At 47.3% G+C, this 15,238-nt stretch overlaps 1 protein-coding gene across 1 annotated transcript in view; it reads right to left on the minus strand.

Moving 5' to 3' along the window:
• CECR2 (CECR2 histone acetyl-lysine reader) overlaps positions 1-15,238 on the minus strand; it is a 98,539-nt gene that overhangs the window by 42,949 nt on the left and 40,352 nt on the right. The window contains exon 2 of the mRNA XM_074167419.1: positions 3,784-3,878. Coding sequence (XP_074023520.1) covers positions 3,784-3,878 — 95 coding nt within the window. The remainder of the gene's footprint in view (positions 1-3,783; positions 3,879-15,238) is intronic.

Consider the following 15,238-nt stretch of genomic DNA (forward strand, 5'->3'; position numbering starts at 1 on the left):
CAAGGATGAGAACAAGCTCCTACCTTCCCCTCCGAGGTGCAACTGGGAGTGAAGTTTACAACCTAAAGATTAACAGCTCACAGCCTCGGCGTGCGGATGCGGAGCAGAAATGACCGGAGAAATCGCTGCTGTGACGCCACTGTGATGGTCTGTGAAACTGCTGATTTTTCCCACGTGAGACAGATACTTACTATCTGTCTGCGACAGTAAAATACAGAGTCCTGGCCCATGGTGAAAAGTCCGTTCTAAACTCCACACAAACTCCACCTCTTACATTTGCATATCTTTGTCTGCTGAGCACTCAAAAAATCAATTAGTGCCTCAAGTCCTTACCATTAACTGGGGACAAACTAGGTATGGTAGGGAAGCTGTGCATCAGCCAGGGCCTATGCCTCTTGAACTCGGGTTAGAGGGAACAAAGGTGCTGGAAAAAAATGTGTAAGGAACAAGGAAAATTTTAGGCTTTAAAAACACACATTCATTTTGGATAAATATTCCATGGCTGGTTTGAAAGTGTGAAACAAAGTGGGGCAAGTTTGTTTCTCAGAAGTGTATTCAAGCCATCGTTATTACTCTCGTTTATCTATACATTTCCAAGTTTAGACTACGCCTTCTTCCTTCATGACATCCCTCTGCATACAGCACCTTTCCCGCTGTTTCCAGGCAGCTTCCCCCATTGATTCCTCTGCAGTGCTTCAGAGACCAGCTCCCTAACATCCCAGTGGCTCCAGCCAGCTTTCCCGATATATTCCTTCAGCCGTTTCCACCACGCTGCTCCTGCTGTGCACTTCTCCCCCATCTCCTCCGCAAAAATGAGGAGAATTTCTCATTATTCTCCTGCCCACGAGGTCGTCCCCTTCTACAGGAGGTGCTGCAGAAAAGGTGCTGCCGGTTTCTCCTTCAGGCACCTCATGCTTTCCCTAGCGCAAACGTTCGGGTGAGGTGTAAGTTCTCACAGCTTCACTACGTGACTTCGCACTCCTCCGTTTCCTACGGCACCTCTTGTAGGTGGGCAGACACACAGCAACAGCGATGTAGCCACCTACCTGTGCTGCATCCAAACCCCAACTAGGCTGCACGAAGCCACGGTTGGGTTACCAGCTCTTCCTTCGACAATGACATTACCTCCTTGCAGCTTTGGCATCTCGGAGTTAACCAAAGCTGTATTTATATGCAGGCACAAAGTGGGACCTACTTGCAATGCTGAGTAACTACACATTGTCGAGCTGCCAGGGGCGTCACGGAACTGTGCATGAGTGTATATATATGGCATGTGTACGTGTGCAAGCTTCCCTGGACAGACAGACAACTTGCCAATGCCCGACGACTCACCCGTGATTCATCCCTGAATTTAGTTAGTTAAAACAGCTGAGAAAGAGGAGGCAATCAAACCGTGCAATCGCTAAGTGGACACTTAGATCTGGAGAGTTTAGGAGAACGTCACAATCTTGAATTTATGAAATCTATCAAAGACAAATCTTTCACTGCTTCTACATGGGTGAGCTGGTTAAGGTGGTCAAAACACTTAAGTCACTACTTGCTGGTGTTCCTGGTATGAAGAAATAAACTTGCTGCATGGTTATATGCAAGATGATACTGCTCTGTGGCTATTTTGATGAAGAAGGTATACAGGATTGCAGTCCCTTCACAATCAAGCTTCTCATCACATCAGTTTCATTCAGAGACAGTAAATACAGTGCAGCTGCCTGGTTCAGGTCCCGATACCCACTTATGCTGAATGTCAACCCAGCAATGCAAGAGAATCTACTTATATAGATATAGAATCATAGAATCATTCAGGTTGGAAAACACCCTTGGGATCATCGAGTCCAACCATCTACCCTACTCTACAAAGTTCTTCCCTACACCATATCCCCCAACACCACATCTAAACAACTCTTAAACTCATCCAAGGACGGTGACTCAACCACCTCCCTGGGCAGCCCGTTCCAGTGTCTGATCACTCTCACTGTGAAGAATTTCTTCCTAACGTCCAGTCTAAACCTACCCTGTTGCAACTTGAAGCCATTCCCTCTTGTTCTGTCGCTATTTGCTTGTGAGAAGAGACCAGCACCAACATCTCTACAATGTCCGTTCAAGTAGTTATAGAGAGTGATGAGGTCTCCCCTCAGTCTCCTCTTCCTCAAACTAAACAGTCCCAGCTCCCTCAATTGTTCTTTGTACGATTTATGCTCCAGGCCCTTCACCAGCTTCGTTGCCCTCCTCTGTACCCGCTCCAGCACCTCGATATCTCTCTTGTATTGAGGTGCCCAAAACTGGACACAATACTCCAGGTGTGGCCTCACCAGTGCTGAGTACAGGGCGACAATCACCTCCCTACTTCTGCTGGTCACACTATTTCTAATACAAGCCAGGATGCCATTGGCTTTCTTGGCCACCTGGGCACACTGCTGGCTCATATTCAGCCACTTGTCAATTAGAACCCCCAAGTCCTTTTCCGCCAGGCAGCTTTCCAGCCACACTGCCCCAAGCCTGTACCGATGCATGGGGTTGTTGTGGCCCAAGTGCAGGACCTGGCACTTGGTCTTGTTGAAGTTCATACCATTAATTTTGGCCCATCGATCCAATCTATCTAGGTCTCTCTGTAGAGCCTTCCTGTCCACATGCAGATCAACACTCCCGCTTAACTTGGTATCATCTGCGAACTTACAGATGATACACTCTATGTCATTATCAAGGTCATCAATGAAGATGTTAAACAGAAATGGCCCCAACACTGAGCCCTGGGGAACACCACTTGTGACCGGCCGCCAGCTGGATTTAACTCCATTGAACACCACTCTTTGGGACCATCCAGTCAGCCAGTACTTGATCCAGCAGATCGTATGCTACCTATATAGGTAGATAGGCAGATATAGGTATAAGAATAAACTACATAAAGTTTGTTGAACATAGTCAGTTAATTTGAAATAGAGCTTTCAATGCAACCACCTATGGTTATGCCAATGCACCAGTCTAAGTCTCTGCACAAGAGGGGAATCTTAGGAAGCAGCCTAACACCTCTTCTAAGCAACTGCAAATGTTGCCAAGCTGTCTTCATCTCCATGGTTATGCTTTGCTATTACCATGATTCACAGAAGAACAAGTGAAACACACCGCAACAAGCCTTCGTTATCGCTGGGAGCACATTCACTGCATCCTACAAAGAATGATGTTCTACAGTTGTATCAGTTTGGGAGGTTACTTTGGCAGACACTGACAAAGTGTCTCCGGATGTTGAAACATCAGGAGAACATGTCAAATCACTTTCCAACATCCTGCAACTGAGCCAGTTCCAAAGCTCCTCTTATTTCCAACAAAATAATTACAATTGTCCCTCTGTAAAGTAATGGGATCTTCCATGTCAGTGAGGTGGCTGCAGAGCAGCACGTTTTATTCCATACAACACATATAAAATGTTAAAAACATATGTGATCATTTAAAGACTTACTGTGATATCACTAATTTGACCAAATAGAGTGCAGAACGTAACAGCAGATGTGAATGTTCACTGTATGCTGTAGAGCTACAGCGGAGCATCAAGCAGATTTGCATGGGATCTGAACAAACAAGTTTGCTTAACAATGGGTCTGTACAATTAAAAACCAGCAACTCAACCCAAGAAGAGCTGGAATTCCCTTCCACTCGGTGAAGCATCTGGCCTGATTGCTGGTGGCTGCCGATCACCGCCACGTCATCACTCTAAAGGCGTGAAACATCCCCGCGACCGTGTTAATTAGCTCCCCTTGCAAAGCGCTTAAGCCATAGAGCGAGGTTACTCACGTGATGTCTCTGCGCTGATAACAACCTTGAAGAAGGCAGGCGATCAGGTCACTGATAAACTCCACATCATCCCTGTGAAGAGCGGCTTCCAGTTCCTAATGAGCAGGGAGAAAAAAAAAAATAAATAAAAATTCCCACCAACAGATTAATTCCTTAAAATTTACTGCTGGCTGATCAGGACCAAAAAGACACAAGCAGCCTCAACTATGTGTACAGCAGCAGAGCATATGCTGTGTAAGCCGACCTTCCCCTTCATTATAAATACTGCTACTACTACCTCTTTGTTGCAAGAGTTTATGGGAAGACCTTGAAAGGCTTTTACCGAATGTCACTCTCCAGCCAGAAGACTAATGCTTTTGTCTGGAAACAGAAAAACAGGGTTCAGTGAGGTTGAGATACTACAGCCTAATAAGAAACCCATGATTTCTCCCATGTTCAGCTGATGGGCAGGAATCAAGAGTTTCATTCTCCTGCTTTGCTTTCCACTCGCTAAGGCTGGTGAGTTCATTTAAAAGATGAGCTCAGAAAGCGTGGCTCTAAAAGCCACTTACAGAGAGAAGTAGCAGTTTCAGGTGGATAGAAATGGTTAGAAATAGTTTCAGAAATGGCTGAAAGCTAGCAAGCAGATGCCTCAAAGAAAAGCAGGCATTTTGATTATTTAACTTATTTCTCTTTGATTTTGTTCTTTTTCCCACTCCAGTAAGAGAGAAAGAAAGGATGGAGGGATGTCAGACCTCATGACCCAAAATTTCAACCCTTGATGGAGGGGTGGAGAGTGTCATGGCTTATTTCAGCACGATGGAGTTAACATAAAGGTGTGATGCAGGAACCGATCCACAAAAAGAATAAGCTTCTGAAATGTAGTTGTCACAAATTTCACACGTCGTGAGAAATATCTGGTTTTCAGCTAGCAATTTCAAGTTTTGTTTTCAAAATATTACTGGGTTAACTACAGTTTTATTTATATGCCAGAAAATAATTCACAGTAAGAAAAAATCCACTTTCTGTAAGACTTATTCTCGACAGTATACAGCACTTAACAAGATTTAATATGGATAAACAACATATGCATAAGAAGCTATTCTTTTTGGGTTTCAGAGTAAATAATGGATTGAATACAAACTCCTGCTTGAATGTTACTCAGCAGACTGTTACACAAATGGCTAAGATAATGGCTACAGAATAAAGGTTAATGGCCAGAGAATAATGGATAAACGTTTTGGCACTTACCCAATAAAGAAGAGAAAGTGCTTTTTTATTAGACCGCAGTAACTGCGGTAATAAAATTATTGATAACAGATTGCAGATTAAGTGCCGCTTGTAGTTTTTTATTGGAAATGTATTAATGGCATATTTTCATTATCAACACCGCTCTTATTTACCTCTTGTGCAACATCCAAAGTGCTTCACGAGCGGAAGCCTGACACCTGCCCTGTGAGGAATCTATTAAATGCATCTATTATATGTGGAAACTCGAAGCAAGGGAAGGGCGGTGGGCAGCCAAAGCCTGACATAGCGTCCCTGCTGCAGAGCTAGGAAAAGTCCAAAGAATCTCTGCTCTGGCTTCTCGACGACTACCCTGCTTAATGACAAGTTAATACAAAAACTGCAGTTGCTTCTCATTCCTTGGAGAGAGCGAGATATTATTGTTGTATAAATAATGATCATGCTATATAAATAGCAATTACTGAGTGAATTCACTTGGTAAGCAGTTAGTATTTTGGAGGCATTGGCTTATTTTATTTGTAAATTACTTTAGTGGACATCTGCCTTTTAACAAAATATACCTGAGGGGAGGTGGGGGGAACCCAACACAGCATGCGATTGCTAGAACATCCCAGGTGTGTTACCACAGTAAACCTGCAGCTTGTGAAAAATGACGCTAGGACCCAGAATAAAGGGCAGGGGGGAAAGTAAGTCTCTAGGATGTTCCCCCCACCCCCAACATTCAGCCTCTCCCTCATCCATGTACACTTGTGCACGAGAGCTGTCAGTCAGCATCCTGCCTCTGCTAGGATGCGAAAGCCTTTTGTATGAAAGAATATTTAAATTGCTTCCCGTGAGCCTTTTCAGCCTACTGTTTGACTAACACTCCTGAAGCAGTGGCCACAACCGGCTCAGATAGCCCCTATCTGCAGCCATTGTTTTCCAGGCCCGGGAGTGAACTTTACATTTTCGGGGCTGGCGGGTCACCCCGGGAGCTGGGGGACATTCCTCGGGCACTGGGAAAGGTGTTGTGTTCTGGGCAGGGACCCACCACTCTGCCCCAAAACACCTGGCGGGGGAGCTTCCCCCCTCTCTTGCTGCCTCTTCTCTCCTGGATGGGTGCTCCTAGTTCCTGCCACCATGGCAGGTACAGCACCAATTTGGGGACCAAAACCGGCTGCAGATGGATCTCGCAGCCACTGGCTAACAGGGCACTGGGCACGCAGACCGATGTGGAGTCCCAGCACCACGCTGGGTTAAGGGGCCCTGGCACAAGTTGGGATTAATCAGCACACACATAGCACTAGGGGCTAATGAAGGTCCATCACTAGCAGGCGTGAGGCTGTCATCACATCTTTAGAAAGGCACTTGCACCTTGCTCCCCAATGCCATGAGTGGGATGCTGCCTGTAACCCACTCTGATCCTCTGGTCCCTACCAACAGCCGCACCTGGTGCCAGCGGGCTATGGTAAAGGCACAGTCCAAGTATTACCATGATCATCTGTCTTGGAAATAACACACTGGCATTGTCCTGTAAAGTTTTTGTCTACATTTTTTTTCTGTTGCTAATTGCAACAGGGCAAGAGCAGCAAGAGGCCCTTGAAGCTCCCAGGACTGGGTCCATCGGCCCTTTTTAGCTGAATGTCACAATTTTCTATCCCACTGGATTCTCCAGCTTTCTGGCCCTAAATCCTGGACATTCCACATGTGTCCAGAATTCTGTTGGGGCACCAGGGACCAGGAGGGCACAATGCAAATCTTAACATCTCAGGACCGTGAACGAAGAGTTAGGATTCCCTCGGGTTTCCACCTAATGCCCACGTTTTGCAGGAGAAGGAATAAAGCTTGTTTTTCCAGCCCTCCCCTCCAAGAAGGGAGGGCCAGCAAAGCAGCAGGGTGCTCAAGCAGCGCATCTGAGCAGAAGTGGTTGAAGTGATGCCAGGGGCTCCCAGGAGAAAGAGGCCACCAAACCCCACCCCGGTCCCGAAGGCAAACCCTGCCCGTGGCCACTGGTCCCTGGGCTCCTTCATGGGCGCGGGTCCCTGGACTCCTTCGGCCTGACCAGGGCGAGCGGCTGGGCTTCCTCCCTGCCACCATCCCCCCCACGCTTCCAACCCTTTTGTTTTTCCCCTTTTCTCTTTGAGCACTGAGCTGTGAGCACAGAAATCTGAACCTTGCCAAAACGCTTTGGGGACGGCACAGAAAGGAAACAGAAGAGGCAGCAAATCAGCAGAGGAAGGAGGGAGTGGGGGGGGGGGGATACATCTCCTCCTCCTCCTCTAGCTGGAGAGAGCAACAGACAGGAGAAAAGCAGGATTCTCCCCCTCTCCAGCTGGCGTCACACCTCATTAGGGAAAAGCCTGTTTAACGTCTTTCCCTCCCCCCAGCCCGGGACTAAATCCCCCCCTGAGTCAGGCGAAGGCTTGTCGGGAAGAGGCAGCCGCTGGAGCAAGGGTGACCACCTCAAGGGTGACCACCTCGCCCGGGAGGAGCGCTGGCCTGAAGCAGGGTTAGCCGGAGCGGGCAAGAGGGCACCAACCCCTCCCTCCCCGCTCCCTGGGAAAATAGCTGGCAGGGGTGGGCTGGGAGGAAAGTCTGGGTCCAAAAGGAACGCTGCTTCCCCAGAGCTGCTGTAGGCATCTATTAAACCCCGTTATCACCTGCATTTTCTTGCAATGGCTGATTTGGTCTGCTCTTGGCAGCACCTGAGTGCTGTGGTCTCTTGTACGCGTGGTGACCCAAGCCCCACGCTGCCTGATATACACTCTTAGTATCTACCCAGACTTTTAAGAGGAAACACAATCAACTTCCTGGGTAAACAACAGTGACAGCAGTGACACCACTGTCACCAACACCAGCGCAGAGGTAATGGTGGGGCAGCTGCACATGCTGGGGTTCTGAACTATGGAAAGCGGCTGGCCAGGCTCCAGCTTCTCGCAAGCTGTCTGCTTGGAGGGCAGCATCACAAAGACGAGCTCCTCCAAAACCACAGGCAAGCCCAGCACATGAAGGATCCCAGGGTGAGCGGGCTGGGGTGCTGAGGTGCAGGACTACAGTTTAAAGGCTTCCGCTGTGCTGGAGCTGAATCATCTCTAACCGAATCTGATGGACATAACCAGTTTAAGCACAGCTAAGCCTTGTCCAAGTTAGCCACCAGTTTAAAAACCCCAATCCCTTCAGCTCTATTTCCATACCTCTGCTGTTATCAGCTTTCCATTGCAATGCTCCCGAGTGACTCAACAGGCTTTTGCAGAGGCTTTAGGAGATCACCGAAAGCTACCAGTGGGCTATGCTGAGCCAGCCCCAACCCATGCGCTGAAATTTCAACGCCGTCACTAAATCGAGCCAGGACGTTCTTTTCCCGTCACAGATAATTAATGACAACAGGTACCTGGGCAAGAGTTAGGCACATTCACGCAGGAGTACACTTATTGGGATTGAGCAGGAAGATGGGAAGTCAACTGCAGGTCTGAAATGCTTCCAAGGAGCATCGTTTACCCCCGTGTTGCCTGAAGCCAGTGTGCATGCTTCACATCTCCAGCTAGGAGCTCCTGCTGTTCTACCTACCAAAGAGCCAGCCAGCTGTTCCAGGGGGATGCAGGGACCTGGGGAGGGACACTGCTCCCCCCAACACATCCCAGAGAGGGAAGCATGGCACTCGCCTTTGGGCTGCGGAGCACACCCAGCCAATTCACCCAAAGCAGCAGCAGAAGGCCAATGCAATGAACAGGGGGACACAATCCCAGAGCTGAGGTGACAGGATCCAGCTACACCACAAGCCACTTGTGCTCTGCCAACCCCCACAACTCAGCTTGTTGGTCTGTTGGTGGGCTCGGACCCCCTAGGACATACTCAGCATGCCTGAAAAAACCATGCCCCCCCGACTCAACAGCCAGAGTGGCTTCCGCAGCCCAGTGCCATGGGGTCCTTGCCTGTGACTGCCGCCGTCATACGGAAACAGTTTTCAAAATACGAAAGCTACTGAGAGCCCGCTGCTCTGCATGACAAGCCAGAGGGCCTTGCAGGGAGATAGGGGTATTCCTAGGCTCAGGATACCCTAGAAGTGCAAACAGCAGTGGGTTTAGATGGCTGCCAGAAAGTCAGAAGGAAGTTATTGCTCCTGATGGAGTCTCTACCTTGATTTCAAGCGGCTAGTTAGAGACACCACCCGTTCTCCAAGTCTGCAGCTGGATGCACCTCTCCCAGCTTCCCCATAGTCCTGCAGGAGCCTGCATGCTGTCCTCTCCTCTATATGATGCTCCAGGGCTTTATGGCTTCCTGGGCCAAAATGGACCCTGACTTCTCCACTCCGCCTTTCCACTGCAGGGAGAGTGGTTGCTGAACATCCTCCCTGTGCTCCTGGCAGCGGGGAAAAAAGTCAGCAGCTCTCCTCAAGGAAACATCATCATCTTCACCTTGTCCCTGGGGACCAGGAGCTCAGGGGGAGCCAAGCTGGCCTTCTACAGTAGCTTCAGGGGCATGAGGTGAAGAGGTTTAGTGACACTTGGTACCACAGAGGTCCCGGCTCTTCTCTGAGCCGCTGGACTGGTGTGTGCAAGGGCAAGGGATGAAGAGTAAACATCCGAGAGAAGAGAAAAGCTACCCTGTCAGAAGGGGACTGTCATTTGGTGAGGGGGAAAAGCAAGAGTAGCAGAGGCACTCCCTTTTCCCATTTCTTCAGGTCCCCCCTTAACGTCTGTCAGTGCCTTCTGAGATCTCTACCTCCCTCAACTTTCTGTGAGCAGACTTTGAAGGCTATTTCAAGCACGTTGTAAATAGGGGCATAATGTTACTCCAGGGCTAAGCAGAGGTGTGAGATGACAGCTTTGTATGAGGGAGATGGTTATAAACAGAAAGCCAGGGAGAATTTGTCATATTGCCTCCACATTACGGCTGTTTGCAAAGAACAAATCCCATATGCTCCCCCCCAGTGCCTCAGTTTTGTCCTCCTTTAGCCTCTCTATTAACATGCTTAAGAATCTGGGATGGGCACAAACCTGCTGGTGATCTGAGACCACCGTGCTATCTACCCTCTATCCCACCGGCCAGAATGGTTGTGGCTTCTTCTTCTCCATCCACGTTAACCTGCTGCCTGATCCCTCCTTTGGGACAGGGACCCTCCCTTGTTTGCACAGCACGTCGCTGCTTGCTCTCCAACTGGAATTTTTCACTGCTGTGTAATACAAACAAATATGAGCAGCTCACACTGGGTGGCTAAACTGTACTGAAAAGAGATTTCAGACTGATCAATCCAGTCTCCCTCATGCCCCATAGCAGCGTACCAGTGCTAATCAAGCTTTCCTCTCCTCCTGACTCATCTTGCCTGCAGTGCAAGTGATCTGGGACAAGAACTACATTCGTTATGAATTTTATGCGTTGTCAGCACTTAAAAGATGTAAAACTGCTACTCATTCCATTTCTTCCCCCTGCAAAAGTACCTTTTCAGATGGACAGGGTACATGTGAAGCTCTGAAGTAACAGGCGATTAGTTTCTGTTTAATAGTTAGACATTAGTACTTCATGCCTCTAGAGCAGCTTTCATCCTAGAGCATCAAAGCATTTAAAGAACATTCAGTAAAGCCTTGCAGCACCTGTGAAGGAAGGGGAGGCACACACCCACATGCAGAGCAATTTTACAGATGGAGAAACTAACACAAGCCCCAGCATCTTTACCAGGGGCATGCTTCACTCAGTGGCGAGGCCGAGAGAGAAGCCATAAGGCTTGACACTCGATGCCACTTCCATCATCTTTCTTTTTCAGCAGTTTTATTAGCAGCCAAAGCATTTGGAGATCGTGCTATTTCCCTCCAAAGGATCATTTCTCCCTTTTAATATAATCCCTTCTTCCTTCAGAGCAGATAATCTACACCATTTACCATAAGCCAGTTATGTTGGCTGAGGGGCAAGCATTGCGCTGGGCACTGAGCTGGCTTTACATGGGAGACAGACAGAAATTTCAGCCTCAGCAGAACTGATGGTCTCCAGACTGTGGTTTGTAGACCTCTTGCAGACCCGGTGGAAGACTTCCAAGAGGCCTGCGAAGAGCAATTAAGAAAAGCAAGCCTAACACCAGTCTGCTTAGATTTCTAATCAGGGGTCTGTGCCTTTACGGGAAAAGTTAAAAAACCCCAAGCCAAAACACTCCCACAAAGTGGCTGACCACTATCATCCAAGCCACAAGTTCAACTCCTCTAGCTGAAAATAACCTCTGAACACAACAGTACGAGAGGAAACACAGTCTGCTTCAATTGCATCCTGTTTGCCTCGCCCTCAGAAAGATATCATTTATTATCACCTAGAAAGGATCTCTCCCAGTAGCTGCGCCTGTATGGAGTATCAGATGTATTCAGATGGTTAAACTACTTGTAGACTGTGCTGGCTTATGCTTTTGGGGTTTTTTGTTGGGAAGACAGACTGAGGAAAGTGGTGAGTGGACAGCTAGAGACTGGGACCATTCTGAAGCTAACTCTCAATACCATATAGATTATATATATTGTTAAGTTCTCACAGTCATGTGCCAGTAGTACCTTGCCGGTAAAACCAAACCAAAACCACCCTGAACTCCCTTTCTCCACAAAGAGCTGGATTTAGCGTTCCTACTTATGGGCCAAGTACTACCAGCAGCTGAAGACTAAAAATTTTAGCAACAGTTTTCCATAGCACCTTGGGTGAGCACGGTCCTGTTGGTGGGAAACAGCAGCAGCACTGCTCTACCTGTTCTTGACGTTGTTTCTGGAAACAACATCACCGGGTTAGCTATGGTCCCTCCCCAGACAATTCGGCTGCGTGATAAATAAAGAACAGCTGATCCTGCCGTGTCACCATCTCCTGCGGTAAGAGGCTTCCTGGGTACCTAGTGGGAGTTCTGCTAAGCTTTTAAGCCCATTGGCAACGTGGGGAACAGTCTGTAGCTCCAAAGCCAAGAGGCTCGAAGTAATAATCCGATTTCAAAGCTCCTCCTCCTCTCCAGCCAAAGGCAGCAAGGGAGGATGAGATCAGACTGTAGATGCTCTTCATTTTAGGTCTGGCCATTGCGCTCATCTGCTCAGCATGAGCACTGGGAAGGGAAAGGATGAGCGCCAAAATCTGGAATGGATTGCTTGGCTAAAGTTTCTGCAAAGATTTCAAGACTTACTGGGGGAAATTTATTTTTTTTAAGGGGATTTTTGCCACTCTCAATATAGTCAGAAAGGCCCATCTAAGCCAACCTCCACATTTCTAGTTCATGCACCGGCCAAAACTCCTGGGGGATTTATTCCCTGCCATCATGCACTGCTGATGCAACATGGCACGCAAGCTGTGCAGCTGGTTTGCACCCATGCCACAAAACTTCTCCTGTAACAGCAATGAGTGGTGCTTTGGCATTTACATCGCTCTCCTCCCTCCCCAGGATGTTATTAGCTGCCAGTTAAGCAAGTCAAGAAAAAAAATTATCTTCATGGGGGTAGAAATAAACAGAAAGCCCAGATCAATCCTTAAGGGCTCAGGTGATTCTGCCCCTCTAAGGAAAACAACAGCCTGGCTTTTGAATGGAGGAAAAAAGGTCCCTGCTCATCCTTGCCTGAAAAAGTGGGATGAAAAGGTAAAATGCATTAAGATAAAAAAAAAAAAAAAAGGCTGTGAAGCCTTGCCTTTTCGCTTTAATCTGATCTCCCCATCCAGCCATTCTTCTGCCTCCCCTTCGGATGCCGCACGGAGCGCAGCCCACAGCATACCCACCACAAACAAACCCTGGCTGGTGGCTCAGCGGGGAGATCGGCCTCAAAGTGCTGTCGGCACTAAAAGCTCTTCCTCCTCGCTCTGGGTCAGACAAAAGAAAAGCCGCCTGGAGAGCCTGCAGCCACACACAGGTACCCCACGGGCTTCCACCACAGTGCGTGGCCAAGAGATGAATTCTACCGTGGTGCTATGCTGAAATCCAAGTTCCAACATTTATTTTCCTATTAATTTAGCAAAGAAGAATTTGCAAGAGCATGAAATAGCTGCTGACTGGTATCACTCATGATGATGCAGCCAGCCAGCCACTCAGATGTGTGAACTGCCTGTTTGCAACAGGCTTAGTCTCAAGCCTAAGAATAAGTTTTAAAACTTATTCTTTAAAATAAGTCTTTAAAACTTTAAAACACACATCTACTACACTGCATAACAGTTTGTGGAAACATAACTAATAGGTCTCATTTGTACTCTTGGATAACCGTTTGCACTGCTCTGTGTAGCCAAAAGCATCACCTTGCTTATCTGTCAGACTCTGAATTTGTTTCCAAGCTTATATAGTCCAGACATTAATGGCTTTTATACATTTTTTTATTATTATTATATGAAACACAAATGTTACCACCCTAATGAGACATGTATGCACTAAGGGATGGGTTTGTCATAGGAAATGGTGTGTCAAGCCTGTCGAATACTGTAATGCAAGTCACAGTTCCTGACACAGCTCTGGCTTCATAATGCATGTCACCACAGGATCTGATGTCAAAATAAATACAAGAAGTTACCTCTTCCAGTAGTCACACTCTGCCTTCAGCCCTGTCCAAAAAATATCCGTATTCATTGGATACGTGGAAAAGCCCCCCAAAGCTTTTAAAGCCTGGTTGGGGCTCAGAGCCTCCACCCCAGTGACAGCTATCTAGCATGCCTTCCCTGGCTGGCTTCCCAGCTCCAATGGGAATCCCAAGCTTCCTTGGATGTCCCGCTGAACATGCAGATCTGCCCTGCTCTGCTGAGCCATCATCTTCCACAGGATGCTGGTAAAAACCTGAAGAGGACCCAACAAGGTTGCCTGGTTACCAAGGTGGCTGCTCTAGGGACCGGGAGCAGCCGGGAGCCCCACAGGAATTCCTGTTCCCTTGCCTGCAGCTGGGGGAAGGCAGAGGGGAGAAGGGTCTACTTGGAAAAACAAAGCAAAAAGCTGGCAGTCCCAGGGTTTTTAGGCTGTCGAGTAAAGCGTAAAATCTATGGAGCTCTTCTTAAAAATGTATCGCGAGTGACTTGCAAGTGACGCTTGCACAAGCGACACCAGTACGACTGTCCTGCCTAAGGCCCCTCGGTCAGAGGTGGCCATGAACTACCACCTCCGCCCGCATCTGGAAGGAGCTCAGCTCACATGTGTGTTTGCCAAGGGAAACGATACAGAGCCCTTCGCGTGCTTAGGAGGAGGACGCTCCGTGTTTTACTCCACATCTGGCAACGCTGCTCCATAAAAAAGGCGATGGAGTGCTTGTAGCTCTCCTTCCAGAGCACAGGAAGAATATCTTCTTCAACACATACGCCATAGAGGAATTCTTCTCTAGCTTAATTTAATGTTGTCTTTATAGCCAATAAATTTGCAGATTGCTACAAACACTTGGCTATTTACTCAGTAATGGTTATATCTGCCAGAAACAGCAAATTATTATTGTTAATTATTATTATTATGAAGTTCATAAATGTTAATGCTAACTACACTCTTAAAACACATATTACAAACAGCATTGTAATTTGAGAGAAGGGCAGTAAACCATTGCCCAGACACAGAGGAAATCAGGTCTATTGCTGTAACGCTTATTCTACAGACATTATTTGGGAGTATCTTTTTCTCCTAAATTCCCTCCTCCCATCAAGAATATGGAAAAAAGGAAAAAAAAAAAAAAGAGTTGTTTAATTACATTATAAGAAATGAAACAAAGGTCTGTTACATCTTGTAAGCTGGAGTAGCCAGCTTTGTTTCTGCAATTCAATGCAGAAGTGATGACACTGGATTATCCAAAGATCTGCACAAAACACTTCGGTTGGACGAAACAGCTGATCTGCCTGAAGTGGGGGAAAAATAATATCGGTAACAGATAATTATATAACCAGCTTGTAAAAGTGTTATTAGTAGAGCATGGGATCAGGAAAGGCCTGGCTTTTATTCTCACTTCACGTATTCAGTGATGAGAGCTAAATCTCTGTCCGTCTCTCTCTCCTCCCCCACCCAAAAGTTAGATAATCTTTAGCCAGCCCTGTAAAACACTTGCAATCTTTGAATAAAAGCAAGGCTGAGGTTAATGTACTGCCGCTTCTCTAATGTTCAGATGCTGTGTTCTACCTCGATAACAGAAGAAAACTGGAAAAAAAAATTTCCTCTGCTGTTCAGATAAGGTAGCTTGAGGACCCAGGGGTAAACTCTAAAGTTCAACATTTTAGTTTGAAAGGACATTTCCAGTCATTGGCTACTGGAATTCAGATCTTGACTAAGTGATAAAATGCAATAAAAAAGAGCTTTGCC

Source organism: Numenius arquata, chromosome 2 (assembly GCF_964106895.1).
Source record: "Numenius arquata chromosome 2, bNumArq3.hap1.1, whole genome shotgun sequence".
NCBI classification, from domain to species: domain Eukaryota; kingdom Metazoa; phylum Chordata; class Aves; order Charadriiformes; family Scolopacidae; genus Numenius; species Numenius arquata.